The sequence below is a fragment of the Homalodisca vitripennis genome, chromosome 1, assembly GCF_021130785.1.
Source record: "Homalodisca vitripennis isolate AUS2020 chromosome 1, UT_GWSS_2.1, whole genome shotgun sequence".
Classification (NCBI taxonomy): Eukaryota; Metazoa; Arthropoda; class Insecta; order Hemiptera; family Cicadellidae; genus Homalodisca; species Homalodisca vitripennis.
This window is the reverse complement of record NC_060207.1, coordinates 30,868,397-30,889,393: the sequence shown is the minus strand read 5'-3', so window position 1 is coordinate 30,889,393 and position 20,997 is coordinate 30,868,397. Positions and strand designations below refer to the sequence as shown.

Sequence of the window (20,997 nt, the reverse complement as noted above, 5' to 3'; positions counted from 1 at the left end):
ATTTTACACTAACTAAAAAAGTTATTAGAGCTTTATAATAATGTGTATAATTTTTTTATAAAAATATCTTCATTGTGACCTTAATACCCAAAATTTGTTCTTGAAAAAATTATAAAAAGTTTCTAAGTGTATATAAAAAAATTAGCATTTGAATGCATTTTATAAAATTAGAATTATTTAAGTGAAGTTTTGAGAAAAAAAGTTGAAAAACTGTAAATGATTTATTAAAAATGTATGTTATATAATATCGTGACCAAATTGGTAAAGTAGCGAATGTGCAAAATCGGCTACTTTACAGGAGAGCTGAAAAAACAGTTTAAGGTACAACAAAAAAATCCGGTATTTTTGTTATTTATACTTTAACTACTGATCTTTAAACCTTGGAAAACACTGTAAAAAATGTGTATTATTAAAATTTTGCCAAATGGTTACATTTACCAAAAAAATCAGATTCGTTAGTTTACCAAAGTGACTATCATATACGTACCAATTTTTGTTAGGCTACGATGAAGTAGCGAATCTGCATTATTGTTTAAGCATAATCCCTATTTTCACCTGTTAAAATAGGTTTCTTAGATGAGGGAACTGAGAAAAAAACAATGCAAGTACAAATCAGCACAATCATTTATATTATAATTAATTTAAAATTTAACAACTACAATCAAATTAACAAATGAAATTTTTTAATATTATTTTCAAAACTTAAACGTGGTTAAACTTTGATTAGTCAGTACCAGATTCTTCAGATTCATCTGGTTCTGGGAGGCCATCTCGTACACTATCTTCAGAGGGAGATTGTTGTAAAAGCCGTGATAGATACGTGGTATCTGCAGATCTTTACAGAGTTTTTGAAGGTCTTTCAGCTTTTTTGTCGTTACTGGGAATCTAGTCTTGTGCGGTTTAACTAAAGAGTTATTTGAAGGCCTGAACCCTTTTGTTTTTGTTTCACCTTTATAACGTACCTAAAAAAAAGGCGCATTTTCTGTGTAATCTGTTTTTACAAATAATTCATCTGGGTCAGTTTTTCTGTATTGGAACCAAATAGCTTTTTGAAAGGTAGATGGTTTTTATTATTTTCTGAGTCCACAAAAAGCAATCTTGTCTTGGCCAACAGAAAAATCTATGAAATCGTCATGGCATATAAAGGCATCACTTCAAATGGTTTTGGCTTGGTCCTTGCTATTCGTATTACTTGGCACCACCCCTCTGGAGTAAAAATTGGAACATTTTTACTATGTTGTTCTATTTTTGCATGTATGGAGTCACACTCCATTTGACTATGACCAGGTTCAAAAATCTTGTGATCGATTTGAGAAATTGAGGGGATGCTCTTTGATAACATTCATACACATTAAAATGAATTTAAAATTTTTTTCTTGTCCTCCACAGCTATCCGACATCATTGTAACAAATTCAACATTGGTCTGGCTCATTAAAAATGTATAGATGCAGGTAGAAAACCTCTGTACTGCCCCGTTTTCCTTCTGTCTCGTCCCAGACACAGCAGGTGACACTTGCGTCCTGGATTTGTAGATGGTTAGGTTGTACACAGCCAACTTTCTTACGTAGAAGAATGGTCAACTGACTCCCTTTGGTGTGTTGAGAAACAGCTTGAAGGTCTGATTGGATTGCCAAAAACATTTTGTTGTTCTGTTGCATCTTCCTTGTCTTTGTCTCTGATTTTTCGTGCTGCCTCTTTACGCTCACAGTGCTCAATATACAGACTATCATCATAATCAGCATCGTGTTTTTGTTCTTCGTGAGCTATACATTTCTTGCACTGATCCTTTTTAGGTTTGTGAAATTTCAGTTTGTATTCACGAAAAGATCCGTCGATACTTCTCAAAAGATACTGGATTTTTGTTTTCTTCAATGCATTTTTCTTTATAACAAGTTGTGCATAATTGTTACATTTAGTGCACTCTCTAGATATTGATATTTCAGATTTCTTTCTTGCATAATGGGATTCCATTCTGGGAAAAGACAAAAATATGTTCTCTGATTAAACTTGTCAGTGGCAGGACTTACTTTGTTTGGTGGATCTTTCTTTTTCTCTTAGATCGGGGAGGAGAACACCCGCCGAGTTAACCTTTTCACGTGCCCTCTTATAAGTGACTCTGAAATATTCAGGGTTAAAGAGAGAAAAAATTTTTGACAAACTTCAAATGTGCCATTTTCAGTGGAAAATGTGTATTTCTTGGTGAAAGCTCTGCGTGATTCCACTGCTTTTGTAACTTTTCTTGAAGTTGGTCCACAGTGGCATGTTTGACAAGAAACTGCCGTTGTTCCGATAAGGAAGGCAATTGATGAAAATCGTTGTAGATTTTTCTCGTTGTTCTTCTGGTACATTATTCAAGCATTTGTGTTTGGCACGGCCGGAAGCATCTTGCTTGTTTTAGAGGCCTTGAATTAACTAATTTTCCTTTTACAGTACAATATTCAAGCCCTCTTAGTCTTTTTGCCTTTTGTTCTTGTCTTTTATAAACTCCATTTTTTGATATTTTTCGCTTTTTTGGTGATAAACAATGTTGGGTATCTTCTGTAAGTGCTGAGTTGTTACTGTGAATTATATTTGTATCATTGAGCTCACTACTTCTAACCAGTTTTCCAGGTCCGACGTTATTATTTTCAGATGCCTCTTCTCTTTAGAGACCTATAGAGTTGTGTACATCTGATATGGCAGCTGCAGAAAATGACAGTTTTCTTGAGTGCCCAGTTGGTCTCAAAAAGATAAAAAAAGATAAATGAGCCTTAACATCAACGACAACGAATGTCAACAAAACAAAACTATAAACTCATTCACTGGTGTGTTGTTTTTTTTAATCAGCTGATTCCACAGAAGACAAATTAAGTGTAACAGCTATTAAATAAGGGAGAGCTGGGGTAGTTAGTTATTCTAATATCTTATACAGTATGATGATTTTGATGGAAGAGTTAATACAGAAGGGATATTTTATTTTCTTTAGATGCAATCAAATTAATTCGTTAATTAAATCACTTCAGCACTAGAAATATTCACTTAGGTAAAGCAGCGAATGTGCCACTTTCGCCTGTTTAGCCTTTTGCAATATAAATAATATACTTTGGTAAAAAGGCGAATGTGGCATATTCGTTTGTTTACCTGTGAGTAGTTCATATACGACTGTTTAGCGTTGTGAATAGTGAGGCAAGGGCAGATTCGTTAAAATAAACATTGTGATTACTGTTGTTATTATTGGGTCTGCACATTCGTTGTTTTACTGGAGTGTAGATCTCTCTCAGCACTTTCTGTTTAGCACATTAGCCCAGATTCGAAAATTTTGCACATTCGCTACTTTATCAATTTGGTCACGATATAATAATACTAAAATAAAATATAAATACTAAGGTAACACTAAATAGTAAATATATATAAAACCTTGTAGCTCAACAGTTATTTAGTAGATTAATTATCTTATTTGCAAATGATAAATAGTCATTCAATAAAACATACATAGACATGCCTGCAATTGTAAATTTGGAAAACATTTTTGAGATCTCTCTGAGCTAAATTTATAAAAAACTGTAATGATTTTCATTCAAAATTACAGCCTAGAAGAAATTGCAGGCATATTAAGTTCTTATGTATAATAAATTGAATACTTCAAGTATATCTACCTTAATACTTACTTACTTACTCCCAGGGCCATTTATATCGGAGGTGATATTTAGCCGCACCAACAAAGCTCCTCCTTAATATAATACAATTATTATTAAGATATCTACCTTAATATAATACAAAAGTAAATTTTTAGGAAACTATTAGAAAGATGAAATAAAACATTTTGCTACAAAATATAAAAGTTGGTGGCCATAAAATCTTCATCAGTCATGGGTACATTCGTAGCTTTTTTAAATTTTTACTTAAACAAATTTTTTTTATCAGAGTAACTGTAGCAGGAGATAGTTTCTCTGAGCCTATTGAAGAACTGAAATAAAAATAAATTTTGTGCATGGTTGTTTGTTTTGATTGTGGGAATATGTAGATAATTTTTGAAGTGTACAATTTTATTAGTTAAACAATAATTTAGTTTTTAAGATATTTTAAAAATCCCCAGGAGGGTTCACTTCTGGCTGGTTTATACCTTCCAGTTGAACTCACAATGGGTACAGCAAAAACCAATGTGTAACTTAAATCTGGGCAATCTTATGGGTGTCCAAGAACGGCACATCACTAACTGTAAATGTCAAAATTCTGAGGGTAATTCGATAGGTATAGTGTACTGCTGGAGATGACTGTTGGAGTTGGTGGGGTATGTTCCCTAAGAGTCGAATGTTCTTGCCAGCCTAGATATAAGAGTGTGCCACCCCCTGCCTGCTTTGACTGGAGAGGCTGGTTCAGAGCTGGCTTTTCCTTCTTCCTAGGGGACATGACTTGAGATTAGTGCCTAAACTTCCTCATGCATCTCAACAGGAAGCGCCCCCCCCCTACCCCCAACCTTACCCACCCACAATATCCTGTCACTCCTGAAGCAGCGCAAAGGTCCTAAAAGGACTAGGTGCAATTTTCTAAGCTTCTTTTCCTAAGAGAACAAGATATTTTATCTTTGTTAATGGTATAAAATTAGCATTTTTCCTATAGAATCTTTAATTTAATTTGCAACATAAACATAAAAACAAGTAAAAGATTTTGTTGTGAAGTTAAGAGTTTGGCTATAAATATAGTTAGTAATTTAAGTAATGTGTTCACAATTGATTCAAACAATTAATAGTTAAAAACCATTTAAAATGTTTAAGAAGAAACTCAATTAATTTTCTGAGAGAGAGAAAGAGAATTGGTAGTTAATTTTTTCAGCTGAGGTAAATAGTAGAAAATGGACTGGTTTTAAGTACATAACAAAGTAGACATGTGATGTAAGACACAGTATTATGCACACAGCTGATCCCATTATAGGGATTGGCCCTTCAGCCGTCACTTTTGTGTCCTCACTTGTTGGTTGGTTGCTGCCTTCGTCAGGTGTTTTATTCGTTGGAACAAAACTGTGAAATAATTCTAATGTGTACTTAAACACTCTCTGACTTAATGTTTTCAAAATTGCCTCTGTTGTGAATTGATTTCAATAGAAGTTCAGTAAAATTCTGGTAAGATAAAAATATTACTTAATAATTGTACAATAGTGGAATGGCATTTTTAGATATGAACTATTTTTACTCAAATAGTGTGTCTATTAATTTTAACAATAAAAGGCTGTTTGAGATTTATATATTGATATTAAGAATATATTTATTGACTTCTCAGCATTTTACACAGGTCACATTTTACCATAATGTAATGTTTAAATTTATTATAAACTTAAAATCAGTACTATACTTGATTTATACAATTACTATAAATAATCCCATCACATGATTTGTTTATCTAATAAAAGTATTCTGTATCTGAGATTTTAATACAATCCTGGCCACACTTAAAAGGAACTTATTTCTTATAAAATAAGGCATTTTATTATACTTTGAATTAAATTAAACTTAAAATATGTTACTTGTGTAGAATGATTTAAATAAATTCCCATCTTATTTCAGGGTATCAATTTTGGCTTTTGTGAAATTTAATTTTTTTCTGTGTTAAGAAATGATTTACGTGAAAAGTCTAACTTACTGTGTCCAAGTTTTAAATTTTAAACATGGTACATGCCTATCTTATTAATTTCAGAAAGAAACCTAAAACATTAAAAACTCTAAAAAATAAGATCCAGATATATGATACTATCTTTTTTGTAATCAAGTTATCTAGTAAATATTCTATCATAATTTGTTAGGTAGATATGCAGAATTATTTAATTAACATATGAATTAACTACCATATATAGTCAACACACTTACAAAATCAATTAGTGCTAAATTTTAATACAATAACATATTATTTATTATACCTTTTCATATAACTATTCAAGATTTTCAAGATCAGTGCTATAGTGAGCTTCCATAACAGCTCATTTACCCAATTCACCAAAACTGGTTGTTTTTATATGCAAAAACGTATATTCTTGTTGTAAGCATGTTGTCAATTACATTTTTCTTGTTAGGGAACAGCATTATATGCACTTTATATGCTCATGGTGTTATATGTACTTTAAGATTGCAATGGCATTGCGTTTTTGGTCCTCTATAATTTTATTTGTATATACGTATTAGAGTTTTAAGATATTTTACTAAATATATATTTGATATTCTTCTTGATATATAAAACTTGAAAATTCCAAAACTATATAATTGATTATTTTTTTCTCTAAGACAACAAATTGTTTTATTATTAATTAATCTACTAAAATACTCTGTAACCTGGCTACTCTTAGCTAATTTAAATATTTGCTCTTGTCTTCTGAGCAATGGTCCTCTCTTTAACAAATAGCGAATAAAATATAATGTTTCCCTGTACTTCCATTGCTTTCTAATGTAAGTAGTTCTTTTTGTAGCCATGCATGCTGTTTTACTTTAGTTCAAAAAAGAAGTGCCATTATAAAAGCAAAGAGTAGTTTTTGTAAACAAAGTTTGAATTTTTAGCCACTACTCTGACCAGTACTTAGACACTTAAGCTCAACTATTCAATAATTTTCTAGATTAGTGTCTTTTAGCTCTCATTATTCCAAGCGTTCTGACACTTTCAGCACACTTGAGAAAAAAACTTTCTTGAACTTCACATAGACTTGAGAATGTTAGGTAACAGTTTATATGCCATTATGAGCATAATTTGATAATGTTAATTGTTACTGGTATCCATCTCTTGTAGTGGAAACCTTATCTTTTTTTGTGATTTGGCGGGATTTAACTATCAGATGTGACAGTGACAGTGTTATCAGTTAATTAGACAAGTTCAGTTGTGACGGCTGTGTGTTAGGTAAAGCTGTGGTTATCAGAGTTACACTGCGGTTTATCAGTGGCACCACAACATTGTTTAGTTGTGCGCCATAACTTAACGGTTGTAAACATGCTGTTTTATATAATTATACCTCTTAATGTTTTCTGTCAGATGTGTCTTCAAGTACTTTGAACAGTATTTTTTGAATGGAAGACATGGTGAGTTAGATCAGCTAAAGTACGAGAGCTTGACAGTGTACCTTATTAGTTTCAAAGACGGGTACATTTTTCAGTAAAGATTCTCGATTGGTAGATTCATGATGCAAAATCTGTATTGGCCATTAAATAACATTTTCAGTTACAATAGGCTTCGTCATGAAAAAACATTAGACATAAAAACTAATTTATACGCCTAATTAGTTATATATTTATGTAACGGTTGTACATTAACCAGATGTATATTGTAACATGTTACACTTCATGTACTCGTCAACAGAGTAAAAAGCTTTTGTCTTAAGCCAAGTTGAAATCCTTAGTTTAAACTTATTAATTGGTAGTTCTCTTATAGCTAATAATAGTTTTTTTGAATAATCTAGTTTGTTGGGAATTGTAACTATTATAGGTTTGAGTTAGTCTTACTTGAGATGCTACAAGATTATATCAAAACATAGTTTTGTAATCATTTACTAACTCATGAAAGATAAAGGGGTTGATATTTTCTCTAATTAAATTCTGATATACGTAAATACAAGCAAGAGTCATTATTTTAAAGTTACAAAAAGACTGTCTAAAGGACTCTTGATTAGAAAGATCTGCCATTAACCTGATTGCCTTTTTTGCCACACAAAAACTTTTGCCCCATAGTTGGGGGTACCATAACAATGGTTTATATGGGACAGTCCAAAGTAGGTCATTAACAATACTTAAAAATTGACACAGTCCCTAAGTTTACGTAGGAGAAAGATTACTCTAGAAAGATTTTTACAGACACCTCCAACTAAGTTTACTGTCAAGTACAATCTCCAAGAGCTTAACAGGTTTAATGTAGTTATTGTTTAAATCTAAATTGTTGTTGCATGTAAAAATTATGTTTTGAGTCTTGTTTTCATTTATAATAAGGTTGTTGACTGAATACCAATCTTTAGCTTGTTGGAGAGCATTACTTAACACATTCAGTGCGGGTGGATCGCCGGCGAGCCAAAGGATCCTGGTGCGCCGTACTGCGGGATCGCCGGCACTACGCGTTGCCTAAGAATGCAAGACTGCTCAGTTTTTTCAGTATCCAGTGACCCATATAGGCAAAAATTTTGCAGTCAATGTGTTAATTGTACATTAAGTTTCTACACATTCACATTAGAACAAAGCAGAGTTATATCGTCTGCATATAGTACAGGCATGGATGAAACATTAACATGAAAATCATTAATAAAGACTAAAAACAAAAAAGGACCAAGCACAGAACCTTGGGGAACATGTGCTACCATCTTCTGATACTGTTGCAAAACATTGTTTACAGTAACCATTTTGCATTCTATTTGTTAGGTAACTTTGAATCAACTTTAATTCTTTGTTTCTTACATCATAGAAATTAAGTTTAAAAAAAAGAATAGAATGAGTAACAACATGAAAAGCCATTGTTAGGTCTATAAGGGTATTGCAGGATAATATAATGAGCCTGTGTTTGGATGATGCTAAATAACGATGCTGTATTTGGACGATTATATATATTTATAGCTTTTTTATATATTTTATAAAGGATTAAAAGAAAATATATGAAGTTAATTCACTTACAGGGTTGTAACTCTCTAAAATATAAGTAATTCTAGATTAATGTGAAGATTATGTCTCATTGTGTGTGGCTGCAAAATGTCCAGGAAGTAGAAATGTCATAATCATTGTGTACAAGTCATCTCTGATTGCAGTACGTATTATTTATTTATTTAATTTCAATGTTTCATCAGGTTTTTACAAATGTTGACTCTAACTAGTGCTTGAAAATAACTCAGCCATACATAATGTTTACTCGTTATAGTTACAATAGTCAAGATGAGTACTTACCCTTGGGTGAAGTATTTGCACTTGAGGCAGACCAGAAGTTAGATATTGGATCAGATATTATATTCTGTATAACAGTGACTAAGATGAAGCACAGTGTAGCAGAGCAAGAGTACTTGTTGTTCTGTCAACGTATATCAGTTTTTTAAACTCCTAATTGATATATTGTAATTGTATTGTTAAAACGTTATTTAATTAAAATCTTAATATAGTTATTTGTTATATGAGACTTTAATTGTGAAGATTTTATTCAGTATAATAATACACCTTTGATGTTTATGATATTAATTGATGAAAGTAATATGTACTACAGAGAGCACTGGAGACGGTGGTGGTGCTGGAGGTAATCAGGAGGACGTGTCTGATAGTAACGTGACCAGGGATGGTGATGAGTACCAGAGTCGACCTGAGAGTCGAACAGACACCATCACTACAGCAACACCAGGTACAGTAAGTTTGCTAAATAATGAAAGTAATATGTACTACAGAGAGCACTGGAGACGGTGGTGGTGCTGGAGGTAATCAGGAATATGTGTCTGACAGTAATGTGACCAGGGATGGTGCCAGAATCATGGTATATAACTCATAAAAACATCATCTACCAATTACATCATAATCAAAATAGTCTATGCTTAAAACAGGCTGAAAGTTTTGTTTTTTTTTTTTTTTTCCTTCCTGAGGGAAGAGGTCAGTTTGTCCCCGCACTTAGTCCTAAAAAGGACCTTTGCGCCTCCCTTACTTTAATTTGTGCCCTCAAAGACCAAGGCTTTTGCAAAAACCAATCAGATTTAAGGGCTCCTGTTCTCTAATGTCCTTGGGGCTGAGGAGATATGCTCCCAAGTATCTTTTCCGAGTCTCTACGATGGCAGGACAGTCCAACCAAATGTGCTCCGCTGACTCCTCCTCTTCTCCACAGAGTCTACATTCGCTGCTCTGACTAAGGCCTACCTTCATAAGGTGCTTCCTCAGAGGGCCATGTCCTGTCAACATTCCTAATATCAGTCGTATATCCTCCTTATTCTGGTCTAGGAGAGCTGTCCACCCTTTAGCGTAAGGAGAGATAAACAATTTTGATAGTCTTAGACCTGAGGCTCTACTCCAATTCTTGTGTCTTGTCCTCTTTTCCCAATCTTTGACCAGAGCTTTAATGTTGGAGAAGGCTATCCCACAACCTGGCTCAGGCCCCACCAATGTGGATTCTGCTCCCTTTTTGGCGAGGATGTCCGCTTTTTCATTCCCATGAATACCTTCATGACCTGGTACCCAACCGAGTGTTACTCTGTTATTTGTTGCCAGCTCTGCTAGAGCATTCCTGCATTCCCAGACCGCTTTCGAATCAATCGAACAGGTATCCAGTGCCTTCAGTGCAGCCTGACTATCAGAAAGTATTAGGTATGATAATCCTTTTGTCCTCAATTGTGTGAGTCTTCTGGAACATGAGTCTATTGCCATGACCTCCGCCTGAAAAACCGTGGCATGTCTTCCTAGGGGCACAGCCATGTCGACTCCAGGTCCATGTATTCCGTATCCTGCCCTAGAGTCTAGGAGTGAACCATCAGTGAAAAACTTCAGGACTCCTTTTGTAAGGTAGGCCTCCCTTTTAATCCATTTCTCCCTACTTCCGATAGAGACCGTATATGGTTTTTCAAAGGAGTATTTCTTAACCATAGCATCTGATACTTTGGTTAGCATTTCAGCCTCAGGAAATTTTTCCAATATTTTCATGTGGCCTTCTAAGGGGGTAGCATTTATTACCTTTGTTCCTAGAACCTTCATTGCGCTCATCGCAGCTGTTCTCATCACCTCCTGGCCAAGAGGAGTGTAACCCAGGACCGCTTCCATTGCTAGTGTTGGGCAGGAGCTCATCACTCCCGTGATGCTTACGCAAGCTAACCTTTGAAGACTCTGTAGCCTTTTTGCAGCTGTTGTTTGTTCTACCTTCGGCCACCACACTAAGGCAGCATATGTGACCATTGGTTTTATTATGGTTTCGTAAATCCAATATATCATTTTGGGTTTAAGTCCCCATTTAAATCCAAAAAGTCTCTTACAGGCCCCAAGGGCCATTATTGCTTTGGATATCCTGTTTCTAATATGGGAGTTCCAAGTGAGCTTTTCATCCAGGATTAAACCCAGGTACTTCATTTCCTTTGTTTGGTTAATGCTGATTCCCTCCAGGACAGGTTTTACTAGCTGGAATTTTCTTTTCCTGGTAAAGGTAATCATATTTGTTTTTGATGGGTTGATCCGCAGACCTTCCCCATGACACCAGTTACTTATGAAGTTAAGTTCTGTTTGTATTAGGTATTCCAGCCTGCCTTTGTTTTTTCTTTTAATCATAAGCACTAGGTCGTCCGCATAACATAGTAGCCTTATTCCCCTCTTCTCTGCTTTGCTTAGGAGATCATCCACTACCATCGCCCACAGGAGAGGAGACAAGACTCCCCCCTGGGGGCAGCCTCTTTGGGCCGTGATCGCGGCAGATTCGTCTCCGTATTTATTTTTCACCTGTCTGCTTTTTAGGAGGGCTACTATCCATTTGACTACATCTGGGGGAACTCCAAAACGTTCCATTGCAGTCTCCATGGATTGATATGCTACTCGGTCGAAAGCTCCTTCAATGTCCATAAAGATGCTGACTAGGGCTTCCTTTTTTTCGAAGGTATTCTCCACCTCTCTCACTAAGCTGTGGAGAGCAGTGGTGGTTGATTTTCCTTCTATGTAGGCGTGTTGTGTGGGACTAAGTGGGTGATCCAGTAATATTACGTCCCTTATGTGTCTATTTATTATTTTTTCCATAGTTTTCACCATGAAGGAGGTTAGGTTTATGGGTCTGTACGAACTGGGTTTTGTTGGATCCCTGTCGTTCTTCCGCAAAAACACCACTAGTGCTATCTTCCAGTTCTTTGGTATGTATCCTAAAGCGAAACTGCTTCTAAACAGAATGCTAAGAGTATTTAATAGTATATCCAGCCCCTCTTGAAGAAGGGCTGGAAAAACTCCATCTGCCCCAGGAGATTTAAATGGCTTAAACGATCTTATAGCCCATTTAATTCTTTCATGTGTGAATAGTCTGTTAGACTGCTGTCTGACTTTTGCCACCTCCCGACTGGATCCCCCCCTGATTAGAGAATATGTATCCTCATTTCGAGTTAGGTGACCCCCCGGGAAGTATGTCTCCAGAAGTAGTTCTAATATCTCCTTCCTGTTCATTGTTAGGTCTCCATTGTCCTTTACTAGAGTCCCCATAGGGTTAGTATACTCCGTTTTGAGAGTTTTTTGAAGCCTGGATGCCTCGGGAAGACTATTAATGTTTTTACAAAAATTTCTCCAGGTTCTTCTTTTATTCGTTCTATTCGTTCTGAAAGTTCTAGGCTGAAAGTTACACCATTGTATTAGTAAGCATGTTACATCCTTATTTTAGCGTATTCAATTTTTATACACAATTTTTAGTGCCACTAAAAACCAAAAACTATACGTATGATGTGCTCTTAGCAACTGTTACTGTATAGTAGAACTGTGTTGTTCTGCGTATTTTACTTAATTGTGAATGGAAAAGGATCTTGTTTTACATTCTAGTGACATTCAACTGTTGTTTATTGAGTTCTAGGTATTTTTAGTAGACTTCTCTGAGTAGACATTTCCATTTTAACTTTCCTTGTGTATAACACTATATATTCTACACTGTAGAAGAATAAAAGATTTATACAAAAGGTCAAAAACCATATCAGTTAAATATAAAATATGTGCCAGTTTGTGAGTTAAAACTCTAGTGTTTCATAAAAGTGATAAATATCCCAGAAAGTTCATTCAGTAAATTATTTATTGTTTTCAGAAAACTTTAATAAGGAAATTATATGCTAAAATTGGTTCTCATAAGTTAAAAATGAATTAAAATCTTTATAATATGTCTGGTATAATATAAATAAATATACAGCATTTCTTGTCATTATCAATCATGACATTCTAACGTGTATGGATATAATGAAATCAAATAAAAATACTTTTGAAGTAGATGTAAACAATGCAATTTTTTCTGATCAGATCTGATTGGACAAAAATGCTTGTTAAATTTATCTAGATAAAGTGGCTTTACTAGTATGATCTAACATCTATATAACCATAAAAAAACGGTAAAATCGGTCATTTATGTTGCTCAACATGTTTCTCCATCTCTGTTGCCAGAGAGTGTGAGGAAGAGTATCAGTATAGCATTGATGTTGTCGTGGGGTGTTCACAGAGAACACTTCCCCACAATTCAGCTCACTCTAAATGTTGCTTAACCCTTCAACGCGTTATTTTTTTTTCATGGTCATACTCCCTCCTGCGTTGATTTTTCTGGCGGTTTTTTAGAGATTTTGTGTTTTATAAATAATATAAGCAAATTACCCAAGTTTATAATTATTTTATTATACTTTTATGTTGTTAGTGTTTAAAATTAGCCAAATAAAACAAAATTAACCTACTTTAGGTTAATTTCCCTAAAAGCTAGCTAACCTACAAACCATCCCCAACTCATGTTTATAAAACACAACAAATTGTTCCTGTCAAAACGGGATTTCCTTCTTCAAAACAATATAGTTAGCTTGTAAAACTAATAATAATAACTAAACAAAGGAACGTAAAACACACAAAAAAAATATGTCAGTTGAACATAACCATCACACTAACAATGACTGTAAACAACAACAAACGTAAGCTGACAAACGATCGGCTGCATGGCAATGACGTCGTCTTGAATGCAGCTGATTTCTAAGATATTTTTTCTAAAGATAGATTTTTCGAGATATCGACTCAATTAATCGAAAGTTTTAATCTTCTCCTTTCGATTGGTATACATTTTTCATTGAAAACATTCGATAGTCGTCTGTTACAGCTACAAAAATAACCGACTACTCCATGACGTACTCAGTACGGCAAAACGCGATCTCAAGTAAAAGTGTCATGACGTACCTAGTACGGCAAAACGCGTTGAAGGGTTAATCTAGTGAACACTGTGTTTCCAGAGAATGAAAGGAGGAGAGTCAGTATAGCGACGATGCTGCCATGGGGTGCTCACAGAGAACACTCCCCACAACACTACATGTTGCTTAATCTAGTGAACACTGTGTTTCCAGAGAGTGAAAGGAGGAGTGTCAGTATAGCGACGATGCTACAATGGGGTGCTCACAGAGAACACTCCTCACAACACAACATGTTGCTTAATCTAGTGAATACTGTGTTTCCAGAGAGTGAAAGGAGGAGTGTCAGTATAGCGACGATGCTGCCGTGGGGTGCTCACAAAGAACGGTCCCCACAACTCACCTCACTCAACATTGATATGGATATCCGTCCGGGGGAATTCGTCATGCGCACACTTTTTGCTGACTTCACTCTGCAGGCCGAGAAGAAAATTGAGACTGTTCTGTCTGAACCTGTTAGTATAGTTACCTATGAACTATTCATATTCTTAAAAAAGAAGTAAAATTGTAATATTTGATTTCAATAAAGTTTTATTTCAAAATAATTACAGGGTACTATACCATTCTTCTTGATGGTATATTAACAATTTTGTTCATTAATGTTTTTTTAATATACATGTTTTACATTTGTTCCATTATGCCATAAATTATCTCTGGTGACACATAAATTAAAATAAATATTATTAAAACTATCATAAAAATTTAATTAGAACATTTCCATTTGTAGCTATCACTGTTGTTGAAGAAAAGAAATGGTTGTTTTTTAGCTCTGGTCCATTATGTTAATTTAATAGTTAATAATTTAATAGTGTGTAATATGCAATAAAAAGTACTTATTTTTATTTCATAAATTACTACTATTTAGTAATTTAAAAGAGTAATGTAATTAGTGTTGATTCCTATATTGGTTAAGATATCACAAAATTTAATTTTTTGTCTTGTTTCCATGATTTTTGTAAATCTTGTATTTTCACATTTAATAAAATATGTAAATACCTTTTTTACAATAATTTACACATTTAACTGTTGTGTTCAAGTACTAGTAGATTTTGGTAAGGAACATTTTAAAGGAGCAGTGTACATTTACATCATACTGGTAGGTTAATTTTCTGCCGGAACATCATTGTCTGTCTCCTATATGGTCAATTATGTGTTGTTAAAAAGTATACAACCTTCTAATTATTCATTATCATTAATCAAATCCATAAATATGGCAAACCGAAATATTCTATTTGCTCAGTAGTTTACTCACTGAAAAATAGTCAAAACTATACCAGTACATTGAATGATTAATAATAATTTTGTGGAACAACCTACTTGTAATATATTTCTCATATTTATTCAAATACTTATATTTTCTTTTTTGACAATATATGTTTACCAACCAGGACTACGCCTTACTACAACTTGACCGCAGAAGCCAGACAAATCTGCGTTAACAACACTGAACCAACATTGACAACCAGGACTATGCCTCACCACAACTTGACCGCAGAAGCCAGACAAATCTGCGTTAACAACACTGAACCAACACTGACAACCAGGACCACGCCTTACTACAACTTGACCGCAGAAGCCAGACAAATCTGCGTTAACAACACTGAACCAACATTGACAACCAGGACTATGCCTCACCACAACTTGACCGCAGAAGCCAGACAAATCTGCGTTAACAACACTGAATCCATACTGACTAAAGTAAGAGAACACATCTTCCCTGTAAGTTCAGCTTTATGTAAGTCAGACAAGGAAAAAACACAATTTACAAAATCGCCACCTATGTATGCAAAACTGAAGCCTGAAAATCAAAGTTTGGATGAGTTTTTTGCAATGAATATTCAATTCTACCTTCAGATTATGACTAAAACTCAGGAAAATTCTGCAGTCACTAGGAACATGATGCCAATGACTTCTTCTTCTGAGGCACTGCTTCAGATCTCACCAGTTCTCTTGGAAACACTAGGACAGGAGACAGATGAAATAGCCCTGGCAACACCTAATCATCACCTTCCTCTACCGCCACCATCTCCACAGGAACCTGGACATCAGATCCTGGTGCAAGCAGACGTACACCACTCCAATTCTTTTCTAGACCATACCAACATGTCAAGCTGCAATAGTAATATAAAAATTCCGCAATGCTCAGAGTCATCTTCAACAGAAACAAACTGTTTTTTAGGCAGCACTCAGCAGATAAAAATGACTACCTGACAATATGTCATCAAAACATAAGAGGTCTCAATACAAAAATAAACCGGCTAAACCATCTACTAAGTGAAGTATGCCCCAGCCTCTTGGTTCTAACAGAACACGGTCTCAAGCAAAGCGATATTGAAACCACAAAACTTCTAGGATACTCTCTCGTATCTGAATACTGCAGAAAAGAACATAGACTGGGGGGGGTTGCTATTTATTGTAGAGACAACTTAATAAACAATATAGAGGCCATAGACATGAGTAACCACTGCGAAGAAAAACTATTTGAGGCTGCAATGGCACATATTATAATCAAAGGGAAGCATCTCTTTCTCCTTGGCGTATACCGCCCTCCCGGGGTAAACATTCAAAATAGCTTGGACATCCTATCAAACATTCTGGACAATAGTCAAGCACATAATAGGTCGTTTATTCTGACAGGAGACATAAACATTGACAGATTAAAACCCAACAACCCGGACAGCCTGATGTTTGACAACGAATTGGCAACACACAACATAAGAAGGCTCCCTTTGCCACCAACTCGCATTACAGTTGACACAAGCACTTCAATTGACTGTATATGCACTAATATTCCAGAACATGACCTTAGTGCAACAATTTTACAAACTGGACTATCGGATCATACCGCCCAAATATGTAGCCTGGACTTTTGTAAAAATGACGACAACACGCAAACTCTTCGGCAACAAATGGGAAGGAGAAACCTTGACCAGCTCAAGTCACTGCTTTCCATAAAAAACTGGGATACTGTCTATAATGCTGAAGATGCGGAAACAGCATATAACATATTCGAAGGAGTGCTGCAAACTGCCCTTGACATCTCCTGCCCTCACAAGAAGAGCAAAAATAAAACTAAGAGTAAACCAATTCACTACTATGACCAAGAATCAGCTGAGATAAAAGCTGCCTACTTAAGAGCCTCAAACACCTATGAAATTACCGGAAGGGCACAAGATAAAGAAACTATGGTAAACATAAAAAAGAAGTACGACAGAAAACTAAGGATGTTGCAACAAAATGCAAATACACAGAAAATAATGACATCTGACAACAAATCCAAAGCTGTATGGGACATAATACATACAGAGACCAATGCCAAACAACTTAGCAAAACGTGTCCTAAGCTAAACATTGACGATGCAGTGGTAGACAATCCTCTTCAGGTAGCTGAACAACTAAACACTTTCTTTACTCAGATAGCAGAAGTGACATTACAGCAAAACAACCAACAGCCAGGAGACAGCAGATTAGAAGAGGACCTAAACCTCTTAAACCACCCTTTAATACAACCATTTGATCTGACCGCCACAACATGGGAAGAAGTAAGTCAAGTAATACACAACCTAAAAAACAAATCATCGAGTGGTACAGACGAATACTCATCAAAAGTTGTAAAGCATTGCGCAGTGGAATTGATTCATCCTCTTGCATCAATTATAAATAAATCATTTTCCCTGGGCCAATTCCCAACAAAGCTTAAAGTCTCCAAGGTCTATCCCCAGCACAAAAAAGGACTAAAAACTGACCCAAAAAACTATAGACCCATTTCCTTAATATCAACGTTTTCAAAAATTATTGAAAAAATAGTATTGAAGAGACTAATGACGCATCTTACACAACAGGACTTAATTACTGACTGCCAGCATGGCTTCCAGAAGGGAAAATCTACTTTATCTGCCATCATAAGTCTGGTCGAATCTATAATTGACAGCATAGAGGAGGGACAATTTGTCACTGCCTTATTCCTAGACTACAGTAAGGCCTTTGATTGCTTAGGACACAGCCTCATCTCTAAAAAACTTGCAGCTTTGGGAATAACAGGTCTGGAAAACAAGTGGTTTGAGAGTTATCTCAAAGGGAGATCCCAAATTGTGGAGATTCAGCATACTACATCTGGCGTCACTAGCATGTTCAGATCTTGTCCTCAACCAATTACTAGAGGAGTCCCACAGGGATCTGTGTTGGGACCCATTTTGTTTATTCTGCTGACTAACGACTTCCCAGCTCTAATTCAAAATGAAAGTACGAGCTGCATAATGTACGCAGATGATACCACTCTTCTTCTAAGAAATGACACAGCTGAACAATTGTACAGTAACTCTATCACATCATTAGAAAGCGCCATAATCTACAGTAAATTAAATGACTTAGCAATAAACCCTGACAAAACTACACAGGTACACTTTAGCAGGAAGAAAGAGGTACCAGCAAGCATTCCCAATATACCAGTGGCTAACCAGATCAAGTTTTTGGGAGTAACTCTCGATAGCAGACTCACATGGGCAGATCATGTAAACAACATATGCAATAAAATTAGTACAGGCATCTACGTTGTTAAACGTATTAAATGGGTAGGCTCTCTGGAAGCGGCAAAAATAGCCTACTATGCGCTAATAGAGTCTCACATTAGGTATGGCCTTATAGTCTGGGGAACCTCCCAAGGAAACCTCAAGAGAGTTCTGGTACTCCAAAAGAAGGCAGTCAGGACCCTTGCAAACCTTGAGCCACTACAAACTTGCCGACAGGCCTACCAGACCCTAGGCATACTTACAGTACCTGCACTTTACATTTATGAAGCCATCTTGCACGTAGATAAACTACATCTGCAGACTCACATGGACCTCCATAATTACCCCACACGCCATGCCTCAAGGCTCACCCTACCTCAACACAGAACAGCTTTATACGAGAAGAAACCTTCATACATTGGCCGGAAATTTAAAAACCTTCTACCAGACTACCTCCGCAGCCTGACAGGAAACAGACTAAAGAACCTACTTCGAGAGTTTTTGCTGAAGAGACCTGTATACACCATTGAAGAATTCCTGGAATCTGCTAACACTGGAACCACGTGATTTTAAAAATTGAAGCATAAACCTCCTAAACTCACAATGATGACACTATTAAACTGTAATTATCTAACTTTGCATTATGTATTATATTTTGACAAATTACTGTACTTAATGTTCACGTAATAAAGACATTTTGATTTTGATTTGATTTTGATTTTGATTTATTTGTTTACATAGTGTGTTTTAGTTAATGTTACCTGTGTTTGTATAAAAAATATACTTAAAATTGGACTTTTTGCTATTAGACACTTTTGAGATCAGTGTAAAGATGAAAGTTTCAGTAAATAATGAACACAGCATATCTGGATTACATATGCTATGAAGCTCCTTTGTGGCTGAATGTTATAAATACGTTCATAACAAATACGTATAAGTTCATAAGTGCTCATAAATTTCTAGTTCCTTTTTCAAGTACAATTAACCAAGTGAAAAGTTTGCATGAAGGAAGCACCCCATCATAAAACCTTAACAAATACAATAGCATATTAATAAAACATTTATATTATTACCAATGTTAAATCAGGAGTGGTATTGTTGCAGGAGAAGATGCTGTCAAAAGTATTACAGCGCGGGGAGGACCCAGTGTTTGACCAGCTGCTCTCGGCTTTCGGCTGTGTAGCCGAACACTGCCTGCCATCCATGCTCAAAGCCTTGTTCGCCTGGTACGAGAGGCAGATAGGAGATGTTGGTGTCATTGAAGCCAAGAAAGTCGATCAAAAAGGAAAAAGGTATTAAAAAGTATACAAATACTGGTAAATCCCATTTTCATAATTAGACAATAATTTAAAATATAACTTCAGCTGGGTCACATTCATATGTAAAAATCCACCTGAAGTTGTTTAAAATGGTTGTAAATAAAGCAGTAATATTAAAAAGCGAGAATCAATTGTGCTTATAATGGCGATTAAACCTTTAAAAAGCGTTTTATATTATAGGCTGAAAATTTGTAATATAAGAAAGAGTAATTAAATCAAAATGATTCCTGTAAAGGAGTAAGGTAGTATATTTACTCATTTCAACACTTTAAACAGTAAATCTGTTTGTAAATAATAATTTAGTACAACCCAAAGGATTAAATAAATACTGTATGCTACACTTATATTAGTTTTGTGCATTCTATAGTAGTAAAATGATATACAATAACATAATAGCAAGTTTGATGTTCTAGTGGAGATGCTGGGGAACGCAGTGAAGCAGAGGCGCTGCAGGAGAGAAGGGGCTTGGCTGTAGAGTTTATCTTCTGCTTGGTGCTGATCGATGTGCTCAAACAACTGCAGTTTCATCCTGGCCATGAGGATCTGGTGTCCTACATAGAAGATGTGGCCTTTAAACACTTCAAATATAGAGAAGGGTCATTATTACTGTGCATTTTTATTTTTAATACTTACAGTATATGTCTAAGTATATTTGGATCTGTTTGCTATTCAGTCTTACAAGAAGGCACTGTGCCATCGGATATATTTTAACCATTCCATGTGAGGTTGGTAAGAGGTGACGGGGGTCAGTCTCTTGTTTGGTCCACACTGCATCCACAGCAACTTCACGCTGAATTGATGGAGGGGCGATCCCTATAATAGGGCACATCTTATGTACTAGGGTTGGTTTCAAACATCCTGTTACTATATGTGAAACAACTCAGTATGTGTAATTATTTTTCAGTAAAAAAAAGATTTTTTTCCAATTTGTCTTTATTAAAAAAATATTAATACATTTGCAAGCTACATTACAGTTAATATGGATATTGAATAAATACTAATTATTTAAAATAAAAAAAATTATTATTATACTACACCTCGTTAATAAAGGCATTTTTTCATTTCATTTCAATACAGAAACAGATTGATAAATGTATTTAATATCACATTCACAAATACAATGCAAAACATGACTGCACGATACTCATATAGGAGGCTGCGTTGTGGCACCTACAGGTGGACAATTGATTTGATTGATTGACAGTAGGCTCCAAACCTAATTTGTAGTAATTAAAAATGATATTGGGCTATCCATAGTGAATTATAAATCTGAAAAACCAATTTTAAAAGGTTTTAATGTTATATGGAGTTTTTCAAATTTTATTAGCACTAAAAGAA

General features: G+C 35.2%; 1 protein-coding gene across 4 annotated transcripts in view; it reads left to right on the top strand.

Annotated features, from left to right (window-relative positions):
• LOC124359151 (protein furry) overlaps positions 1–20,997 on the top strand; it is a 693,398-nt gene that overhangs the window by 25,615 nt on the left and 646,786 nt on the right. For 3 of the 4 annotated variants that reach the window (XM_046811657.1, XM_046811647.1, XM_046811674.1), the window contains exons 3-6: positions 9,185–9,316; positions 14,100–14,287; positions 19,445–19,632; positions 20,073–20,255. In XM_046811657.1, coding sequence (XP_046667613.1) covers positions 9,185–9,316; positions 14,100–14,287; positions 19,445–19,632; positions 20,073–20,255 — 691 coding nt within the window. Of the gene's footprint in view, positions 1–4,963; positions 5,101–9,184; positions 9,317–14,099; positions 14,288–19,444; positions 19,633–20,072; positions 20,256–20,997 lie in introns of those variants that run through there. The other variant, XM_046811664.1, reaches the window with a different exon arrangement.